General features: G+C 49.4%; 1 protein-coding gene and 1 non-coding gene across 7 annotated transcripts in view; one reads left to right on the plus strand and one right to left on the minus strand.

The window, feature by feature from the left end:
- Nucleotides 1-18,615, minus strand: part of Slc25a42 (solute carrier family 25 member 42) — a 28,803-nt gene extending 10,188 nt beyond the window's left edge. Inside the window, exons 1-3 of one of the 6 annotated variants that reach the window (XM_046436520.2) lie at nt 18,466-18,522; nt 1,536-1,648; nt 605-718 (exon numbers count right to left, since the gene is read on the minus strand). In XM_046436520.2, coding sequence (XP_046292476.1) covers nt 605-685 — 81 coding nt within the window. In that variant the 5' untranslated portion in view covers nt 686-718; nt 1,536-1,648; nt 18,466-18,522. Of the gene's footprint in view, nt 1-604; nt 719-1,535; nt 1,649-5,442; nt 5,535-10,873; nt 11,026-17,854; nt 17,976-18,465 lie in introns of those variants that run through there. The other 5 variants (XM_046436518.2, XM_046436524.2, XM_046436519.2 and 2 more) reach the window with 5 other exon arrangements.
- LOC124088225 (U12 minor spliceosomal RNA) lies at nt 12,931-13,080 on the plus strand. The gene has a single exon (XR_006850296.1). It is a non-coding gene; the product is annotated as a U12 minor spliceosomal RNA (small nuclear RNA).
- Nucleotides 18,616-19,104: the final 489 nt, after the last annotated feature.

The raw sequence follows: 19,104 nt of genomic DNA on the forward strand, positions 1-19,104 counted from the left end.
TCTTCTTAATGGTATGGGATTGAACCCGGGGTGCTTTTTCGCTGAACCAAATCTGCAGCCATTTTCTCTCCTTTCTTTCTTTTTTCTTTTTTTTCAGAGTTTTGCTGAGTTGCTGTGGCAGGCCTTGAACTTGTGATTCTCCTGCCTCAGCCTCCTGAGCTGGTGGGATTACAGGTCTGCGATTTCCCCCTCCCATTCTTTAATGTCCATAAAGCTGAGGGTGAACAAGGGTCCCAAGGCTGCCCCGACTCCTAGGTCTCCCAGTCCACTGGGGAGAGGCTCTGGCTTCCTGCCAGAGGTGTCCGTGTCACCAATTAGGGCTTTCAGGGAAATAGAAAGCAGTCAGTGTCTTCCATCCCATGACCTTGTAGTGTCCTGGAGCAGCAGGAACAGAGAAAGGTACCAGATGCTGCGTGGCCCTTGCTGTCTGTGAGCAAAGATGAATCCGGGCACATCTACAGGGTGGTCTGCAACGGGGCATGGGGGCAGGAGCCCCTGCGGAGGGAGGAGGAGGGGGCCCAACGAGAGCAGAGGGGTGGGACCCATCCTCTGCAGACCAGAGGGGACTGGGGAGAATACCCCTCAAGGAGTCTGGGTCACTTGCCTTTGAAGAGACCGTCGAGGGCAGGACGGCTTCGGCATCCTCACGCAGGCGCACCGAGCCTTCCTTCACACCATTACCCATCCCAGGCCTGCTTGGGACGGTGGGGACTCGGTCCTAGGGGAGAAGGAGTGAGTGGGATAAGGTGAAAAGTGGTGGGTGGGTGACCTCCCCTACCGAGGGCCAGCTGGAGCCTGCGACTCAGCCACCAGTCACTGAGGCCAGAAACATGCCGTGGTCAGTCCCAATGGCCTTTTCCTAACCTGGTATCTGCTTTCCTGTTGGAGAGAAGATGCCTTCACCTGAATTCTGGTGTTGCCATCCCCTGGGCTGATCTCGCTTAATCATTGACAAGGTCTTTTGCTGTCAATTCTCACATGTGATCACCACAGAGTCTGATTTTTGAACCTGGTACCAGCAGAGCAGGCAGACTCAGAGAGGTTAGGCAGCTGGCTGAGGTCACACAGCTGGAGATAGAGACTACTGGCTGTGGATCTTTGCCATCATGTCGAGGGTGTGGAGGCCAGGGGATCCACATGCCCAGAGCCACTCAGCACCAGTGCCGACACCAGACCAAGCAGCTGGAACTCAGGTCCACTTGGATCTGAGAGTCTTCATCCAATGAAACGTATTTAGAAAATTATTCTTTTTTGCTATGGCATCTGGTTGCGTATTCTTTGTTGCCAAGTTTACAATACTAGGCCCTAATATTTCAAGAGTTCTCCCTGGAAATTGACACTGACCTCCCCATGGAAGCCATTTCAAATAATCGCCTGTGGTTAGGATCCCAGTATCCAGTCCAGAGGATTCCAGGACAGACCTGGCCCACCCCACCTCCAGTGGACATCAGTGGCCTTTGGCTATCACCCAGTTCCACCCCCAACTCTGTGAACCCCAGTGGTCTTCAGATCTGAGTGTATAGCTAGGGTGGCACCTGGACTCGAGGTAATGGGTCAGGAGGCCTGGGCTGGTGATGTGGTCACGTCTGCCCACATGGCGGCATCTGTGGAGCTGCCCTCCCGAGTGGGTTCAGCCAATTGCTGTTTCCTGGAAGTGAATGTGTGTCCATGACCTGGGTCCCAGCCAAGTGCACCTCCCTCCCGTCCCTTCCACAGACTCCTGCTCCAAGCTCTCAGAAGTGTCCATCTGTGTGATAAATACAGTTCCCAGGCGGTGCCCGGGCAGGCCCTGCAGCCCAGACCCTCCGCCAGCTGGGCCTGCTCCTCTGTGAGCCAGAGAAGCCACCAGTCAAGGTCAAGGGCCTGCCATGGGAACTCAGGCAGACAGCTGAGACAGGGCCTCAGTGTGGTGACACAGACCAAGTCACCATGCGAACCAGTGCAGAACTACTTGACAATGCTGAGCTGGCTGTTGGCACTTCAGGTGACAGAGAGCTGAGGCTAATGGGGGGCTCTGGAATGTTCCTCAAAGGCCATGTGTTGAAGGCCTCTTCCCAGCCGCTGGCACTAATGGGAAGATGGGGCCAGATGGAAAGGAGTGAGGTCATTAGGGCCATCCCCTTGAAGGGCATACGGGGACCATGGTCCCTCCTCTCGCTGTTTGCGGCTGCTGTGAGGCGGGCTGCTTTCTCTGTGGTTAAGTGCCCCTGAGTTCAATCCCTAGTACCAAAAAAAAAAAAAAAAAACCTTCAGTGTTCTCTAAAGGCCCGTATGTTAAAGGCTTGGACTCCATCATGGAGCTATTGGGAGATGGCAGAACCTTTAAAGATGGGGCCTAGTGGTAGGCCTGCAGGATACTGGGGGGCATGCCCTTTAAAGCTGTTCTGGGAGGAAGCTCCTTCCTCTTCTTTGCACCGTGGCCATGAGCTCATCTCCTTTGCTCTGTCCTGCACTCCCGCCAGAGGCCTGAGAGCAATTTATCGGCCCCATGGTACTGAGCCTTATCTCAGCTCTTATAAGTTGACTAGTATCTGTTATCAGTATTATTTGATATCAGGTAATTAGAAAGTTGACTAACACAATTTCCAATGCAGATGAAATCACTATCGCATCAACATAGCTGTGCTACCTGCTCACCACGGCACCACCAGTCATCACAGAAATGACCTGGTGTGGATCGTGGGTGAATGGACAGAGAAATCACGGTATGCAAACACAAATGAACCTAGAGGACATATACCAAATGCAATAAGGCAGGCACCGAAAGATAAATGCCACATGATCACACTTATATGTGAAATCTTAAAAAAAGAAAAATCAAATACATAGAAAGAGAACGAACTGGTGGTTACCACTGTGGACAGTCAGGAGGAAAGCGGAAGACAGAACAAAAGGCACAAAGTCGCTGTATGTAGAATGAATAAGTCTAGTTTCTAATGTACAGCATTAGGACTACAGTTAATATAACTAAATATCCTAATGTATATTGCTGATTTGCTGAGAGAATACATTTTAGATACTCTTAAGGGACACATGCAAAAAGTAACTCTATGGGATGAAGGATATGTTAATTTTCTTGACTGGCAGTAATCACTTCACTATATAAATAAACATCATGTTAAACAGGATTCAGTGGCACACTCCCATAATTCCAGTCACTGGGGAGGCTGAAGCAGAAGGTTCCCAAGTTCAAGGACCAGCTTGGGCAACTTAGCCCTGTCTCCAAATTAAAACAAAAGAAACAAACAAATAAAAAAGTGGGTGTGGGGGGGCACATCACTCAGTGCTTGCCTAACATGTGGAAGGCCCTAGGTTTGTCCCCAATACTGAAAACAAAAACACATTGGGCTGGCCGCAGTGGCACACGCCTGTAATCCCAGAGGCTCCAGAGGCTGAGGCAGGAGGATCGAAAGTTCAAAGCCTGCCTTAATAATTTAGCGAGGCTTGAAGCATCTCAGTGAGACCTGTCTCTAAATAAAATACAAAAAAGGGTTGGGGTGTGGCTCAGTTGTTAAGCGCCTCTGAGTTCAATCCCCAGTACAAAAAAAAAAAAAAAAAATTGGGAACTGGGGGTATAGCCCAGTGGCAGAACATGTGCTTAGTTTACGCAAGCCCTGGATTCAACCACTGGGACCAAAAAAAAAAAAAAAAGTTGAATTCCATAAATACATCCAATAAAAATATATTTCATTTTAGCCAGATGGGATAGAACATGCCAGTAATTCCAGTGACTCAGGAGGCTGAGGCAGGAAGGAGGATTGCAAATCTAAGGCCAGCCTGGGTAACTTATTGAGGCCCTGTCTCAAAATAAAAATATAAAAAGGACTGGGGATGTAGCACAGTGGTTAAGCACCCTGGGTCCCATCCCTAGTAGCGGGAAAAAAATTTTATCTGAAACAGAGAAACTAGCAGACCCCACCTTGACCATATAATCAAGGTCAACAGCACCAGGGGTAGACAGACAGATGGCATGGACTCCAACACCATGAGGACACAGCTTCACTTCTCTGGGATTCCTGCCCAAGTAGCATCTTACTGTAACCATGAAGAAACAGTCAGCAAGCCCAAGGTGGGATGTGCTTCTGAGCAACTGAGCCGCTCCTCCCGCACAGTCACAGCTGTGGTCAAGGAAGAACTGAGCAGTGGTCCCAGGTTGGGGGAGACTGTGGAGACAGGTGGCATGCCGGACCAGGGCCAACACGGGGGAAACGGGGCAGATCCAGGTGAGGTCAGGAGGGCTGTCCTTAGTATCACATCAGTGCTGGTTTTCTGGCTCCAATCATAAAATCGTGGTGATGTGAGATGTTACCCCTACAAGCAGCTGGGTCAAGGGCACACAGGGACTCTCAATTCTTTTTGCAGCTTTTCTTACTGTCTTTGTTTGTTTGATTGCATGCTGGGGACTTTACCCCTGGATACATCCCCAGTTCAATTTTTAAAAATTTGAGACAGGATCTCATTAAATTACACAGAGTAGCTTGGAACCAGCCATCCTCCTGCCTCAGCCTCCCAAGTTGCTAGGATTACTGGCGTGCATTACCATGCCCTGCTCTTATTCATTTATTTATTTTGCAGGGGTGTGGTGTACTGGGGATTGAACTCAGGGACACTCAACCACTGAGCCACATCCCCAGCCCTATTTTGTATTTTATTTAGAGACAGGGTCTCACTCAGCACCTCACCATTACTAAGGCTGGCTTTGAATGTGCGATCCTCCTGCCTCAGCCTCCTGAGCTGCTGGGATTACAAGTGTGCACCACCATGCCAGGTTTCTTTTTCTTCTTCTTCTTTTTTTTTTTTTTTTTTAAGAGATGGGGTCTCAGCCAGGCATTGTGGCCCATGCCTATAATCCCAGAGAGTCAGAGGCTGAGACAGAAGGATCACAAGTTTGAGACCAGCCTGGGCAACCTAGTGAGAATTTGTTTTAAAATTCAAAGGTCCACTACTGTCATGTATAACTACATGACAGTAATGCAGGGGTATGGCCTAATGGTAAAGTGTCCGGGGTTCAATTTATAATGCCCAGGTTGGTCTTGAACTCCTGGCCCACCTCCACCCCCTCCATCTCCTGAATACTTGGGAATGCAGAAGCACACCACCCTGGCCAACTTAGAGCTTTCCTTTGATGCTAGAATTATTTCCAAATAATAAGTTAAGGGAAAAAAAAAAAACCACTTGGAGAAAACTGGCAGTTTCAGGCCATGCCGAGAGTTTGGGGGATACACATTTCAGATATCTCTGGCCACCCAAGGACTGGCCTGCTGACCTGACTCCTGTTGGTCCAGTCGGTTTCTCCAGAGTGCAGTCCAAGGGCCACTGGGTGGTGACTCTGAGCCTGCGTGTCTATGGCCAGGCCAAGCGCAGAGGGTTAGGGGTGGATGCCAGCCACGTGGGCAGCTTCTTAACAGGGGCTGAGCGCTGCTTGGTTTCTGAGACCATTACCTTCCTTGGTAGGGTGCTCACTCCCTGTGGCCAGCTCCTCTCCTTGACTGGATTTCCAGAGCCACACAGCTGCCAGGCCTGGGGCAAAAGCCCTCTCTAGGGCCTCTCTCAGCCTCTGCATGTGGGGTGAGACCAGGGTAAAGACATGCTTCTTTTTTAAACATGTTTTTTTTTAGTTGTAGATGGACATAATACCTTTATTTTGTTTATTTATTTTTATGTGGTGCTGAGGATCGAACCTAGCGCCTCACATGCGCCACGTGAGCGCTCTACCACTAAGCCACAACTCAGCCCCAAAGACACAGAGGTGACACAGGGCACAATAGCATCTATTGTTTTTTTAAGTCCCTGTGTCCCTGCACTCTCATCTCTCCTGGGCCTTAACTAAGGAGGGTCCTGGAACCAATCTCTGCAGATACCCAGGGACAATGGTGTTATTTTTATCCCATCATGATTGTCAACAGAGCTCCAATCTCTGGGCTTTGCCAGTTATTCCCCTAATCTCCTTTGCTGCCCCAGGACCTGGTCCAGGACCCCACACTGCATTTAGGAGTCATATTGCCAGTACAGTAGTGACACAGAGAGGGAGTCAGAGGGACTGCAAACTTGAGACTAGCCTAGGCAACCTAGGGAGACCCAATATCCAAAAAAAAAAAAAAAAAAAAAGAAAAGAAAAGAAAAGAAAAAATAACTAAGAAAGAAAAAAGGGGTGTCGCTCATTGTCAGTACACCCTTGGGTTCAATCCCCAGCATACACAAAAAAAGTCATATTGCCTGTCTCCCGCAGTCCGTTACATCTTGCTGGCCTTCCCTCATTACCGTTTTACAGGTGGGGAAAATGAGGCAGCTGAGGGGCTTGCCGGAGGTCGGAGTGTCCAGTTCATGCTGGCCAAGCTGGACTGAGGACAATGGTGATCATGACCACAGCTGAAGATCGGGGTGCCCTGGCTGCTCGTTTCTCTCTCATGGTGAAGTCCTGTCTCCCTGCTTTGCAGATGAGACACAGAGAAGTTTGGCCAAGTCCAAGGGCAGAGGGAACTCAGGTCCCAGTGCCAGGCTCCAAAGCCATGGCTGCGTCCTTCTCTGAGCCCTGCCCCTGCCAGCAGCTCACAGCCACCAAAGCCAGGCTCAACAGGCCATTCCTCCTGAGTCGCTCTCCCAGAGAACTGTGCGCCCCTTAATCAAGGCTGCATTTAACTTAGAGGAAGAGCCAGTTCAGGGGAGATGGAAGTCTGGCTGTACTTGGATGGCAACTCGCAAAGTTAGGTAGACACGGACACGTTCAGAAAAGCATCTCTAAGCAGAAAGCATGGCACAGCCTCCGGGCTGAGATGGAGGGTCTGGGAGCCCTGGGTGCCGAGTCTGGCACCAGGGGAGGCTCTGTCCCAGCACATAAGCCTGAAAGAGGTGAGCTGAACATTTGGCAACAGCAGCATCAAGGGACAGGGACAGAAGTCAGGGTCTGGACCATGAAGGTGGAGACTCTGGTCAACTAGTCCCTGCTGACACCAAAGGCTGCCCGCTAGAAGGAGGGTGGCAGAGGAAGCCAGCTCCTGAGGAGCTGCAGCCTGGGAAGAACTTGGAAGGAGGCAGCCCCAGGCTACGGCTCCCGAGAAGCTAGAAGAAGCCAATGGAAACCACACCTGGGAAAGGACGATGTTCTGGGCCTTGCCTGACGCAATGCCCTGGCCTCAACCTAGGATACTGAGGCACAGGAGGAGACCAGACCACGTGCCAGGGAGAGACGCTCTGCAGACGAGGAAAAACAGCCCTGGGGCTCCCAGGCGCCATGTCGCCAGACACAGGCTGGGTGGGCATAAGCTGAAACGCTGACAGGACCTCAGGTTGGGAAGAGCTGGACCTGGCTGGAGCCTGGCCATATCACCTGCGCCTCACTTTTTTGGACATGAGGCCTGTGGAATGTTCCCCAGCATCTTTGAGGCTCTGATACCCCAGCAACAGTATATTAGGTCCAGTGGACAATGACACATGGTTAGATTTGATAAAGTAAGTAAAAACTGCATCTGGGTGCTGGGTGTCTAGCTCAGTGGTAAAGTGCTTACCTCGCAAGCACAAGGCCAAAAACATCAATTTGCATGGACTTTTTCTTTCTTTCTTTTTTTCCCAGTGCTGGGGATTGAACCTAAGACCTTATGCATGCTAGGCGAGGGCTCTACCACTGAGCTGCACCCCCAGCACTTTTTATTTTATTTTGACTTGCTAAGTTGCTGATGCTGGCCCCAACTTGGAATCCTCCTGCCTCAGCCTCCTATGTAGCTAGGTTTACAGGTGTGCACCACTACACCCAGCCTGATGCGCTTAAATTTTAATGAAAAACAGAGCCAGTCAATTCACATTGGAAACTGTCTGCCATACGTCCTATTGTGGGGGCATTGCTTCCTCTCACTTTGTTACCCCACACACTCCTTCAGCACCTGCTGCCAGGTTGGTCATCCCTCTGGTTCCTTGCAGGTCCACGCAGGTAGAAAGGCACAGCCTGGCCACCTACAAGTGTGCCCAAATGACCAGTCTGAGTGGCCTTGTTTCCCCAGGAGGCCCCTGAGTTTTGCGCATGGTCACAGAGAGGGAAGGAAGAAGGAAGAATGGAATATACTGTGGGCTGGACCTGCTGTCCCTCCTCCTGCTCTCTTCCCCACTGTAGTCACTGCGAGTCACTCGGTGGGTGAGGCCCTTCTCATCCCCAAACTCTGAGCCTTGAAGCGCAGTGACTCCTACCCCTCAATCACCTGCCATGGGAGCAGCCAAGATTGACTCTGTCCTTCAACAGGTGGGTGCCCTCAGGCAGGTGCCCCAGTTCCCAGGAGCCACAGCTTCCTGTGAGTTGGACCTGCAGTGGCCACCTGAGGACCAATAAACCTGTACACAGACCACGCCTTCTCCAGACCCCATGCAGCAGAGTGTTACCTAACATTTGCTGGGGTAGGGATGTGGACACACTGGAGCCCTTGGCCACTGGGGAGGTCAAATAGGAAAGATGCTTGGAACTCAGTCTGGAGGGTCTTCAACAAGTTCAATTCCATTCCTAGGTAGAAAGCTAAGAGGGACACACAAAACTTGTACATGAGCGTTCACAGTAGCATGATACACACAGCCTGAGTGCTACTGTTCTGGCCTAGCATGTGCAAAGCCTGGGTTCAAAACTCCGTTCTGGGAAAAGAAAAAAACAACACCTCAAACACGGGGCTGTGACTCGGTGGTGCTGTGCTTGTCTTGTATGTTCGAGGCCCTGGGTTCTCTCTCCAACATTGGAAAAATAAAGATTTATTTCACTTTACAGTGTGTAAGTTATACTTCAAGAAAAGACATTTAAACACTGGAAACAAAGAGACAAAAAACACTGCCCGGCCAGGTACAGTGATACATGCCTATAATCCCATCTATTCAAGAGGCTGAGGCAGGAGAATCTAAGTTCAAGGCCAGCATTGGCAATTTAGTGAGACCCTGCCTCAAATAAAAAATAACAACTATTGCTGAATGCGGTGGTGCATTCTTATAATCCAAGCTGCTCAGGAGGCTGAGATAGGAGGATAGTGAGTTCAAAGCCAGCCTCAGCAATGGCGAGGTGCGAAGCAACTCGGTGAGACCCTGTCTCGAAATAAAATACAAAATAGGGCTGGGGATGTGACTCAGTGGTTGAGTGCCCCTGGTTCAATCCCTGATACACCCCCCCTCCCAAAATAAAAGAATAATAAGTACTGGGGATGAAGCTCAGAGGTAGAGCACTCCTAGTACCAATAATGCAAAAACAAAACAAACAAACAAACAACAACAACAACAAAAATCCCTGCCCAGTCCCTCCCAGGACAGCTGACCCTGAGCCTGGGGGTGGGCCAGGCCTTAACAATGGTCATTCCCAGGGGACTGGGATGAATGGGCTTCAGGTGACTGACTTGCTCATATTGGTGGAGGACACCATCCCAGGTTCTCTCTACTCCACTCTTTCCACTGTCACCAGGAAGATGATGGAGCTGACCCTTGATTTGAGGGTGGCTCAGATGACCCTCACTGGCTAGTCAGAACTCACACTTTTCTGGCTTCAAGGTGCTGGATCCAAAGATAGATCTGGAGTTTTGAGGAGACCACCAAGCCAGAGAGGCCCTCTCTCTCCAGGGCAGGGGCAGCGGAGAGGGTTCTGAGGTAGGGTCCACACAGAGCTCAATGCAGAGCAAGGCCAGAAGGGGAAGGTGAGCACCAACAGACTGGGGCATTCACAACCCAGTGGTGCTGGAAGAATCTTGGCGGGTACCAGAAACACCTGGACTCTTCTATCACGGAACCTGAATGAGCTTCTGTCACTTGCACCTCCCAGAGTCCTAACTCACATGCTGCGCCAGGGTGCCTACTTCCCTTATTCTCCTGTACACATCCTGTACTGTACCTCCAACCACATATGACAATGTCCTTTGTCCCAGGAGGCCCAGCTTCAAGACCTCACTGGGGCCAGGCGTGGTGGTATATGTCCGTGACCCCAGTTGGCTCAGGAGGCTGATGCAGAAAGATCACAAGTTCCAAGCCAGCCTCAGCAACCTAGCGAGGCCCTAAGCAACTCGGTGAGACCCTGTCTCTAAATAAAATACAAAAAAAGGGCTGGGGATGTGGCTCAGTGGGTAAGCACCCCTGGGTTCAATCCCCAGTACCAAAAAACAAACAAGTAACAAAAACTTCACTAGGTATCTGTCTACAGCACCGGAGTTTTCTGGACTAGAATTCAGGTGTCAGGTCTTCCTGGGAAGTTAGATGAGAACTAGGGACCAGGTGCAAAGGGGCCCCTTGGCAGATCACAAGAGTGACATTCAGAGAAAGACCCCGAATAACAAACTTTGATCTTTTCTCATGCTATTTTCTGTTCGGGTGACCCTAGAAGGAAATGTCTAGAATATTTGGGATCTCTGGATCAGCTGTGGCATGAAAACTTCCCAAATTCTAGTAACACTGATCGGAAGCAAGTTCACGGTGTCAGATGAAGCAGGACAGAGCTGCTTCTTATTCAGGATCGGGTGTTTTTCTACAAGCCCCAAACTGCAGCGGCTGCACGTGCTTGGCCATCCTAACACGCACACACCCCACACACGTGTATCCTACTCCCTGGGGAGCTCCCAGACCAATGATGGTGGGGGCAACTGCACAGCTGCAGGCCCCACCCTCTGGGACACAGGAAATGTTTGCACAACCCGGAGGATGCAGTTACTTGTGAATGGAGTTAACAAGCACCTATAATCTGTGTAAACAGAAGCCAATTAACATCCTATCTGGGGTCAATAAAAGCTGTTTTCTTTTCAGTTAATAGTCATTAACTTCACCTAAGTGATCCTGGTGCATCTTACATAATGGTTGTTCCCCGATAACCCAGGTGATTGGCTGCCTCGCAGACAGCCTGCTTCTCCATGCTGGATGTGCCTTTCAGACCCACCTCAGTTACTGAAACCCTGGCTGCCATCTCTATGGGCTAATCGCACAGATGTCCAAGTCCTGAAAGAGCCAGATGATTCTGCAGTCAATCACTGTCCTCTGTTCTTGCAGACCGCCACCCATACCTGTCACCAGATGCCCTTGGATGTTTATCTGAAACAAAACAGGGCACCCGATGGTACTCAGACCCTCTGCTCAGAAGGTGCACTTCAGTACCTGGTCTTCATCCCAAAAGCCCTCTGTTCTTCAGGGCGCTCTTCATCTGGTTGGCCTTCAACAATTATTAGCCAGATGAGGGAGTCAACTCCCTGGATGCGCTGAAGTCGGCTCTGGCTGGACTCCCCGGTGCTGCACTTCCGCTGTGTCCTTCAAAGCCTGCCTTAAGTGTTCCCTTCTTACCTCCCCCAAAGTTAGCCGCTCAGCCCAGCATGGAGCACTCAGTGGTTCTCTGCTGCACTGTGATAGACTTTGATTTGTCTCCCCATTAGGCTGGGGTCCCGGGAAGTCAAGGGCCTGAGTCATGTCGAGCCTAGAAAGATTCATGACACCAACCTCCAGCCTTTGTAGTCATGTCCTCCTGCCCTCAGTTGTCCTTACATGGTGCAAGAATGTTCCTCTTAGCTGGCCACAGTGGCACACACCTGGCATCCCAGCTACTCAGGAGGCTGAGGCAGGAGGATCGCCAAGTTTGAGGCCAGTCTGGGTAACTTCATGAGACCCCACCTCAAAATAAAATAAAAAGGGCTGGGGGTGCAGTCCAGTGGTAGAGCACGTGCGGAGCATGTGTGAGGTCATCGGTTCAAGCCCCAGAGCCATAAAAACAAAACAAAAAAGAAAACAACAAAAACCTACTGCTCACCAAATATTTCAAAATTGTCACTGCTGTTCACTGTAACCTCTGACCCTGCCATCTGAGGTTCGGTGTCCTTCGGCTGTGATCAATGTGCTCTGGGCAACTGAAGCTGCTGGTAGCTCTCAAACATGCACCTGTCCACTTTGTAGCCTGGCCACCAAGACCTGACTGTTCTTCAAAGCCGCATTCAAAAGCACAACACCCCCTTCCCAGCCTGAGGTTTCCCCACATTCTTCTTCTTTTTTTTGTGTGTGTGTGTGTGTGGTACTGGGGATTGAACTCTGAGGCACTCGACCACCGAGCCACATCCTCAGACCTATTTTGTGTTTTATTTAGAGACAGGGTCTCACTGAGTTGCTTAGCACCTCGATTTTGCTGAGGCTGGTTTTGAACTTGCAATCCTCCTGCCTCAGCATCCTGAGCCCCGCTGGGATTATAGGCACGTGTGCCACTGTGCCCGGCTCTTTTTTTTTTTTTTTTGGTATTAGGGATATTTAACTCAGGGCACTTTACCAATGAGCTACATCCCCAGCTCTTTTCCTTTTCTAGGGTCTTACTAAATTGCTTAGGGCCTCTCTAAGTTGCTGAGGCTGGTCTCGAACTTGTGATCCTCTTACCTCAGTCTCCCAAGTTGCTGGAATTACAGACATAAGCCATGTGCCTGGCTCCCCATTATTTTTCAGCTATATCATCTAAGGCCTTGTTGGCAAAGGGCCATGCACACAGATCATGCCAGAAGTTGGGTACCCCAATCTATGCTCTTCTCCTCTCTGAGGCCCTGTGAGGGGACAATGCTGCAGAGAAGAGGCTTGTACTCAGCAGGGGAGGTGCACGATCTCCTTTGTTTCTACAGCCATGAGCTGCTCCAGCGGCAGGTGTTTCCAGAACCACATACACCAGAATCCTCCAAGATGTCTGTACAGGACTCTTGAGCCCCGGCCTAGACTAACTACGGCAGAACTGCCAGACAGCGGGGAACAGGAATATGCCTTTTAGATAGGATAGGGATAAGGCTTGCTGCACCAACAAAAACCATCAGCTCTCCACATCTGCAGGTTCCACATCTGGAAACATTGCGTCTATGCAGATTTTGATTTTTCTTGTCCTTATTCCCTTAACAATACAGAATAACAATTACACACACAACATTTAATTTGTACTAGATATTCTTAGTCATCCAGAGATGATTTAAAGTACATAGGAAGATACCTTATACTTATGAGGATGGAAAATAACAATTTGGGATGATGCCTGAATCCTCACTGCTAATTTGAGACAAATTTTTGAGCAAGTAAAGGCTGCCCTTAAAGCGACCCCTTTACTTTGCAGGATTCATGGGAGTTGTGATCTGCCTGACTCCTGGACATTTAAAAAGTAGACCCATCAGCCTGGTGCCGAGGCTCACACCTGTAATCCTAGCAACTCAGAAAGCTGAGGCAGGAGATCACAAGTTCAAGACCAGCCTCAGCAATTTATTGAGACCCTCAGCAACTTAGCAAGGGCCTAAGCAACTTAGTGAGATGCTGTCTCAAAATAAAAACTAACAGTGACTTGGAAGGCTGAGGCAGGAGGATCAGGAGTTCAAAGCCAGCCTCAGCAACCCAGTGAGGCACTAAGCAACTCAGTGAGACCCTGTCTCGAAATAAAATACAAAATAGGGTTGGGGATGTTGCTCAGTGATCGAGTGCCCCTGAGTTCGACCCTGGTACCCACCAAAATAAATAAATAAAATAAAAAATAAAAAGGTCTGGCCCAGTGGTAAGGTGCCCCTGGGTTCAATTCCTGGTGCCAAAAACAAAAAACAAACAACACTCACCCCCAACAAAAAAAAAGGCTGGGGTTCCAGTACAGAGCAAGCAAGCAACCAAACAAACCAACCAACTCAGCAGAAATGTAGTCTGTCAGTTGTGGAGAAGTTCACAATCAAGGTGAGGCAGGGCTGGTCTCTTGTGGCTGTGAAGAAAAATCTGTTCCACGCCTCTTCTGGTTTCTTGCAGCTAACAGCAATTCTTGGCAGTTCCTAGGTTTTTGACTGATCTCTCCAGTCTCTGTCCCATGGCCTTCTCCCTCTTGTGCATCTCTGTGTCTCCTCCTATCTATCTATCTATCTATTTATCTATCTATCTATCTATTGAGATCCTAAGGGTTGAAGCCAGGGCTTTATGGATGTTAGGCAAGCATACTATCACTGAGGTGCATCCCCAGGTCTTTATTTTATTTGAAACAGGGTCTCACTAAGTTGCTGAGGCTAGCCTCAAACTTTCAATTCTCTTGCCTCAGCCTCCTGAGTCACTGTGGCATGCGCCACTACCATACGGTCTCCGCTTCCTCTTCTTACAATGACAGTAGTCATTGAATGTAGGACACTCTTAGATACCTACCAAGACTCCCAGTGGATGTCTGAAACCACAGATAGAACCAAATCCTATATGTACTGTGGTTTCCTATACATATACGTCTATAATAAAGTTTAATTTATAAATTAGGCACAGTAAGAGATTAACAATAACAACTAATTATAAAATAGGATAACTATAACAATTACTATAATGAAGTTATGTGAATATGGTCTTCCCCCTTCTCCTCTTCCTTGTCTCTCTCTCTCTCCTTTTCTCTCCCTCTCTCTTTCTCTCTCTACCCACTTCCAGAGAACTCTGTTTGGCCCCTGGGATCTGAGCACTCAGCACAAGATGGTCAAGACAGTCCCAGCAAAAGGTGCTCAGTGAGGAAAGCAAACGATGACAAACATATTTTAAAAATAGCCCAGTGACCAAGGAGGGGTCACTGGTGGACAATGCTCTACTTCTTGAGCTGGGTGTTAGTTTCATTATTCTTATACCTTTTTTCTTTTCACAGGTACATGATATACGTTTTATAAAGTATTTCACACATAAAATTAAAAATGCAGAGTTTTTTTGTTTTGTTTTTGTAGCACTCTGTCACCCTATGCCTCACATAGGCTGGGCAAGCACCCTACCACTGAGCTACACCCCTACCCCTAAATGCAATGCATGTTTTCAAGAGCTGACTTGCAAAACTCAAAAAAAGCAAACAGTTCTGATCCACTCAATCCTCTCCTAGTGTCTAACTGCCAAAAACTGATTGATACTCAGGAATGGGCCTGACCTCAGTATGACGACTCCTTCAAACTGGCACAGATGGTAAGAAATCTCAGACTCTGAATAGAATCTCAAAACAGCTCCCCAAATACCTGACTCGTTTTATGATCCCCTTTTTTTTTTTTTCTAGACCCAAGTGGGAAAAAAGAAGAAAGCAGGACTGGGAGTACAGCTTAGTGGTAGAGTGCTTGTCTAACATGTGCAAGGCCCTGGGTTCCATCCCAGTACCACAAAAATAAAACTAAATTTTAAAAAATTAGCAACAAGGGCTGGGGTTGTGGCTCAGTGGCAGAGCTCTTGCCTAGCACTGTGAGGCCCTGGGTTCGATCCTCAGCACCATATAAAAATAAATAAATAAAATAAAGGTATTGTGTCCATCTGCAACTAAAAATAATTTTTTTAAAATTAACAACAGCTAAAAGTTTCTCGCCCCCACCCCCATGCTCTCAGTACTAGGGATTGAACACAGTTCCTTGCATATGTGAGATGAGCAGATACCACTGAGCTACATCCCCAGTTCTTTTTTTTTTTTTTAATATTTATTTTTCAGTTTTCGGCAGACACAACATCTTTGTATGTGGTGCTGAGGATCGAACCCGGGCCGCACGCATGCCAGGCAAGCGCGCTACCGCTTGAGCCACATCCCCAGCCCCCCCAGTTCTTTTTTTAAAAAAATAATATTTTTAATTTTTTATTCTAATTTGTTATATATGACAGCAGAATGCATTACAGTTCATATTACACAAATAGAGCACAATCTCTGGATGTATACAAAGTATATTCACACCATTTGTGTCTGCATACATGTACTTTGGATAATAATGTCCATCCCCAGTTCTTTATTGAATGGGTCTCACTGAGTTGCCAAAGCTGGCCTCAAACTTGTGATCCTCCTGCCTCATCCTCCCAAATAGCAAACTGTTCTGCTTAAGGTACCTTATGCCCAAATTTCTCAGCAACCCCCCCTCCACTCCCAGCCTCAGGGACTATCAGTAATGCCTTGTAAGGAATCTTGTAAGGAACCTCAAACGCAGGGTTTCCTCCAAGCTTGCAGAGGAAGAACTCAAATATTTCCTGAACTTTACTCTTATTGTGGAAGAAAAACAGTAGTCTAATGTTTAACCCGACCCCAGGGGCCAGAGCATCTAAGAAAGGGGAAGATCAAAAGCACCTCCTGTTTTGCACCAATCGGATAGGACAGATCAGAACACTTGATGATATCTGAGTTGGACTGGGAGGAGGAAACAGGCCTTCCCGCTGAACAGCTCAGAGAAGAAAGACTGATCATTTAGAGAGACATGCCCTTTAACCAAGCCACTCCTAAGAAGTACAAGTAGTTGGACCTAAATGCCATGCAGACAGAGGTTTTGAAGTGCCTGAGCACAGCTGAAGCCCGCCCACATTCACACCAGATTTGCTGATACAGGAATCTATCTATTCACTGCAGCTCAATTTGTAACAGCAAAAGATGGGTGACAGCTTAAACAGCCATCAATAAGGGCCTGGCTCCCCAGTCACAGACTACTTCTAGAAAGAAATATTAGAAATTATTAACAGCACAGGTGCATCCAGAGGGTCTGGGTGCAGATAGAGACCTGCTTGGTTTTTAATTATATGCACCTTTGTACTGGTTTTCTAAAAACTATATACATCAATTACATTGTCAAAGTTTAATTTATATATATATATATATATATATATATATATAAAATACATATATATAAATGTATACATATACACACAAGTACAAGTATGTATGTACAGTACACACCTATATGCACATACATATTTACAAACATAAACGCCCAAACCCATATGTTTTATTTTTTATTAAATTAATTTTTTTGTAGTCCTGGGGATCAAACCCAAGCTAGCAAGGGCTCTGCCACTGAGCTGCATCCCCAGCTGCTGCAGGCCCCCAATATATGATTACATGATCCCTTTAGCAATTGGATGGAAAATCCCAATGGCCTCAGTTTCCCCAGAAGAAGCTGAAGGTGACGTGGCCCTGAGGAACATTCTGGCATCCTGGTTGCAGGGAGACAGGCAGGAGTAAGAAGCACTATGCAAGCCCTACAGGAAATGGCATGTTGCTGCTTTTCAACAACAAAGCCACCGACCTCCTTCTATGCTGCACATATGCAAATGAGACTCAAGGGAACTTGAAAAGTTCCAGAAGAATCATTATTCCCAGCACCACACAGACTCCAGTTTTGCAGTTTAGCTTTAAACGGCTGCACCATTAGCTCGCCTGACTCTGGAAAGTATTTCCTTACTCTCAGTTTAGTGGCTTCAAGAGCTTGCACAGATCAGCTGTTGCCCTCGCCAACAGCTCCCCAAAGGATGAGCTATCCCACTCCTATATGCCTCGGCACCCGAGCCCCAGGGCTTGGAGATACAAGCCGGGACTGCCATGGATAGGCTGCCCCTTTCAGCTAAGCCTTTCCGGATTCAAAGTCATGATTCCTGAGAGGAGCATGGGGGTGGGGTGGTACTTCCCTCCTGGTCAGAGTAGGAGGCCCCACACCCCTGGAGATCAACACAACAGATGGGCAAAAATGGGGGAAGTAATCGATGAAGAAGGTGGGCAATGCTCAGGAAGAGATGGGCTCTGTCTCCAGCATTCTAGTGGCTTTAGGTTTGTCTCTGCCAAAATGGGGATGATTCTGGTTTTGTCTGGCTGATGGGATTATTCTAAGGCCTGGAATTACCTTGTTTCTGTCAGCACTGTTATAAACTGAAAAATAAAAATTGGGTGGGCTTTTGTTTGGGAAGGGTACAGTAATCTTGAGACCCAAGGCCTGGGTGAATGTTGGAGGACCTGGGGGATCCAGGGAGGATAAACACAGAGGGACACACACACAGGTGCACTTGGGAAAAAGCATAAGTGGTGGGGTGGGATAAGAGGGAGGGAGAGATGGGGCTGCTAGAAGCATAAGGGCAGGTGGGGTGATACACAGGGCACCCACTCAGGTTACTGAAGGTGTGTCGGGGAGAGAGGTACACAGACCTGAATATGAGGAGTCTGTGAAAGGAGAGGAACAGGCCCGGGTGACGGAGTGGGAGACGTAAGAGAGGGGTGGAAGGCTCAGCTGTTGGTGTGGAGGTTGCGGCCGCAGTTGTGGAAACTCCTGTGGGGTTGGGAGGGTCACAACATCAGGTGTGAGGTTGTCATATACAGGGACAGTCTCAGGGTGTCCATGAGTGGGGGCCCGGTGTCAGATTGTGAAGCGGGATGTCAGACTCAACTGTGCAAGACAGGGGATGGAGATCAAGGAGGTGGGCACGAGTCAAGAGGAGAGGAGCATGCCAAGGAGGCCAGTCTCAGGTGTTTTGTGGGGGGGGGGGGTGTCAAGAGAAGGGACGAGGTCAGGTGTGCGTGGGCTGTGAGTGAGGGGGCTCAGATCTGGCTCTGGAGACTCCCTGACGGCACCAGATGTGGGATCGGGGTCGGGGGGGGGGGGTCTTTAACCTCTGTCCCCGGGACGCTGCTGTCACGCTCCGCCTCCCCCGCCTCCGCCCTAGGGTCCATGACAGGACCCGTGCAGTGCCTCAGTTCGGTCTGGCAAGCGCGGGCCCCCTGACGCCTGCGCCGCCCCGCGCCCCCCGCGTCCAGCTCACCTGCTCGGACGCGTCGCCGCCGCCACAGCCGCCACCTCCAGCCGCCACAGCCCCGCCTCGCGCACCCCCAGTGCGCGCCACGGGAGGGGTACACGCTGGGTTTCGATTGGCTGCTCTGTGACTAATCAGCGCTGGAGACGGTAGGAATTGGCGGGCATGAAGCGGACGGACAGCCCGTGAAGCCAATCGCTGAAGAATAGAGGCAGGGCTACTGGGAGAGGCTCTGGTTCCCGGGAGTGTTCCTGCGGGGTGCGAGGTCCTGGGAGGCAGGGCCCTGAGCAGGCGAGGATTGGAGTCTTGGCAGAAAACCAGCAGTCCTAACTACCAATCACTGAGCACCGAGGGCGGGGCTCCAAGTAAGCGGGCGCGACTGGCGGGGCAGAGGTGAGAGGGACGGAGGGAGTAGCCTGAAGAGCAACAGTGATTGGCTGCTAAGACGAAGACGGGCAGGCCCCGCGGCTAATCGTAGCAGCCATGGGCGGTGCGCCAAAGGATTCGCGGGTGTGTGTGGGGGGTAGTGTAAGGTGCAGTTTGACCCGCGGTGCTGCTGCGGGAGGTGGCCTTGGACGCCCCGCACTGTCTCCTGAGGCTCCGGCGAAGAGTCTGCCCTCTGGCTACCCAGCGCAAAAGTGGGGCCTC

The sequence above is a fragment of the Marmota monax genome, unplaced genomic scaffold, assembly GCF_021218885.2.
Source record: "Marmota monax isolate L192 unplaced genomic scaffold, Marmota_monax_Labrador192_F-V1.1 WCK01_AAM20220418_F8-fsc00021, whole genome shotgun sequence".
Classification (NCBI taxonomy): domain Eukaryota; kingdom Metazoa; phylum Chordata; class Mammalia; order Rodentia; family Sciuridae; genus Marmota; species Marmota monax.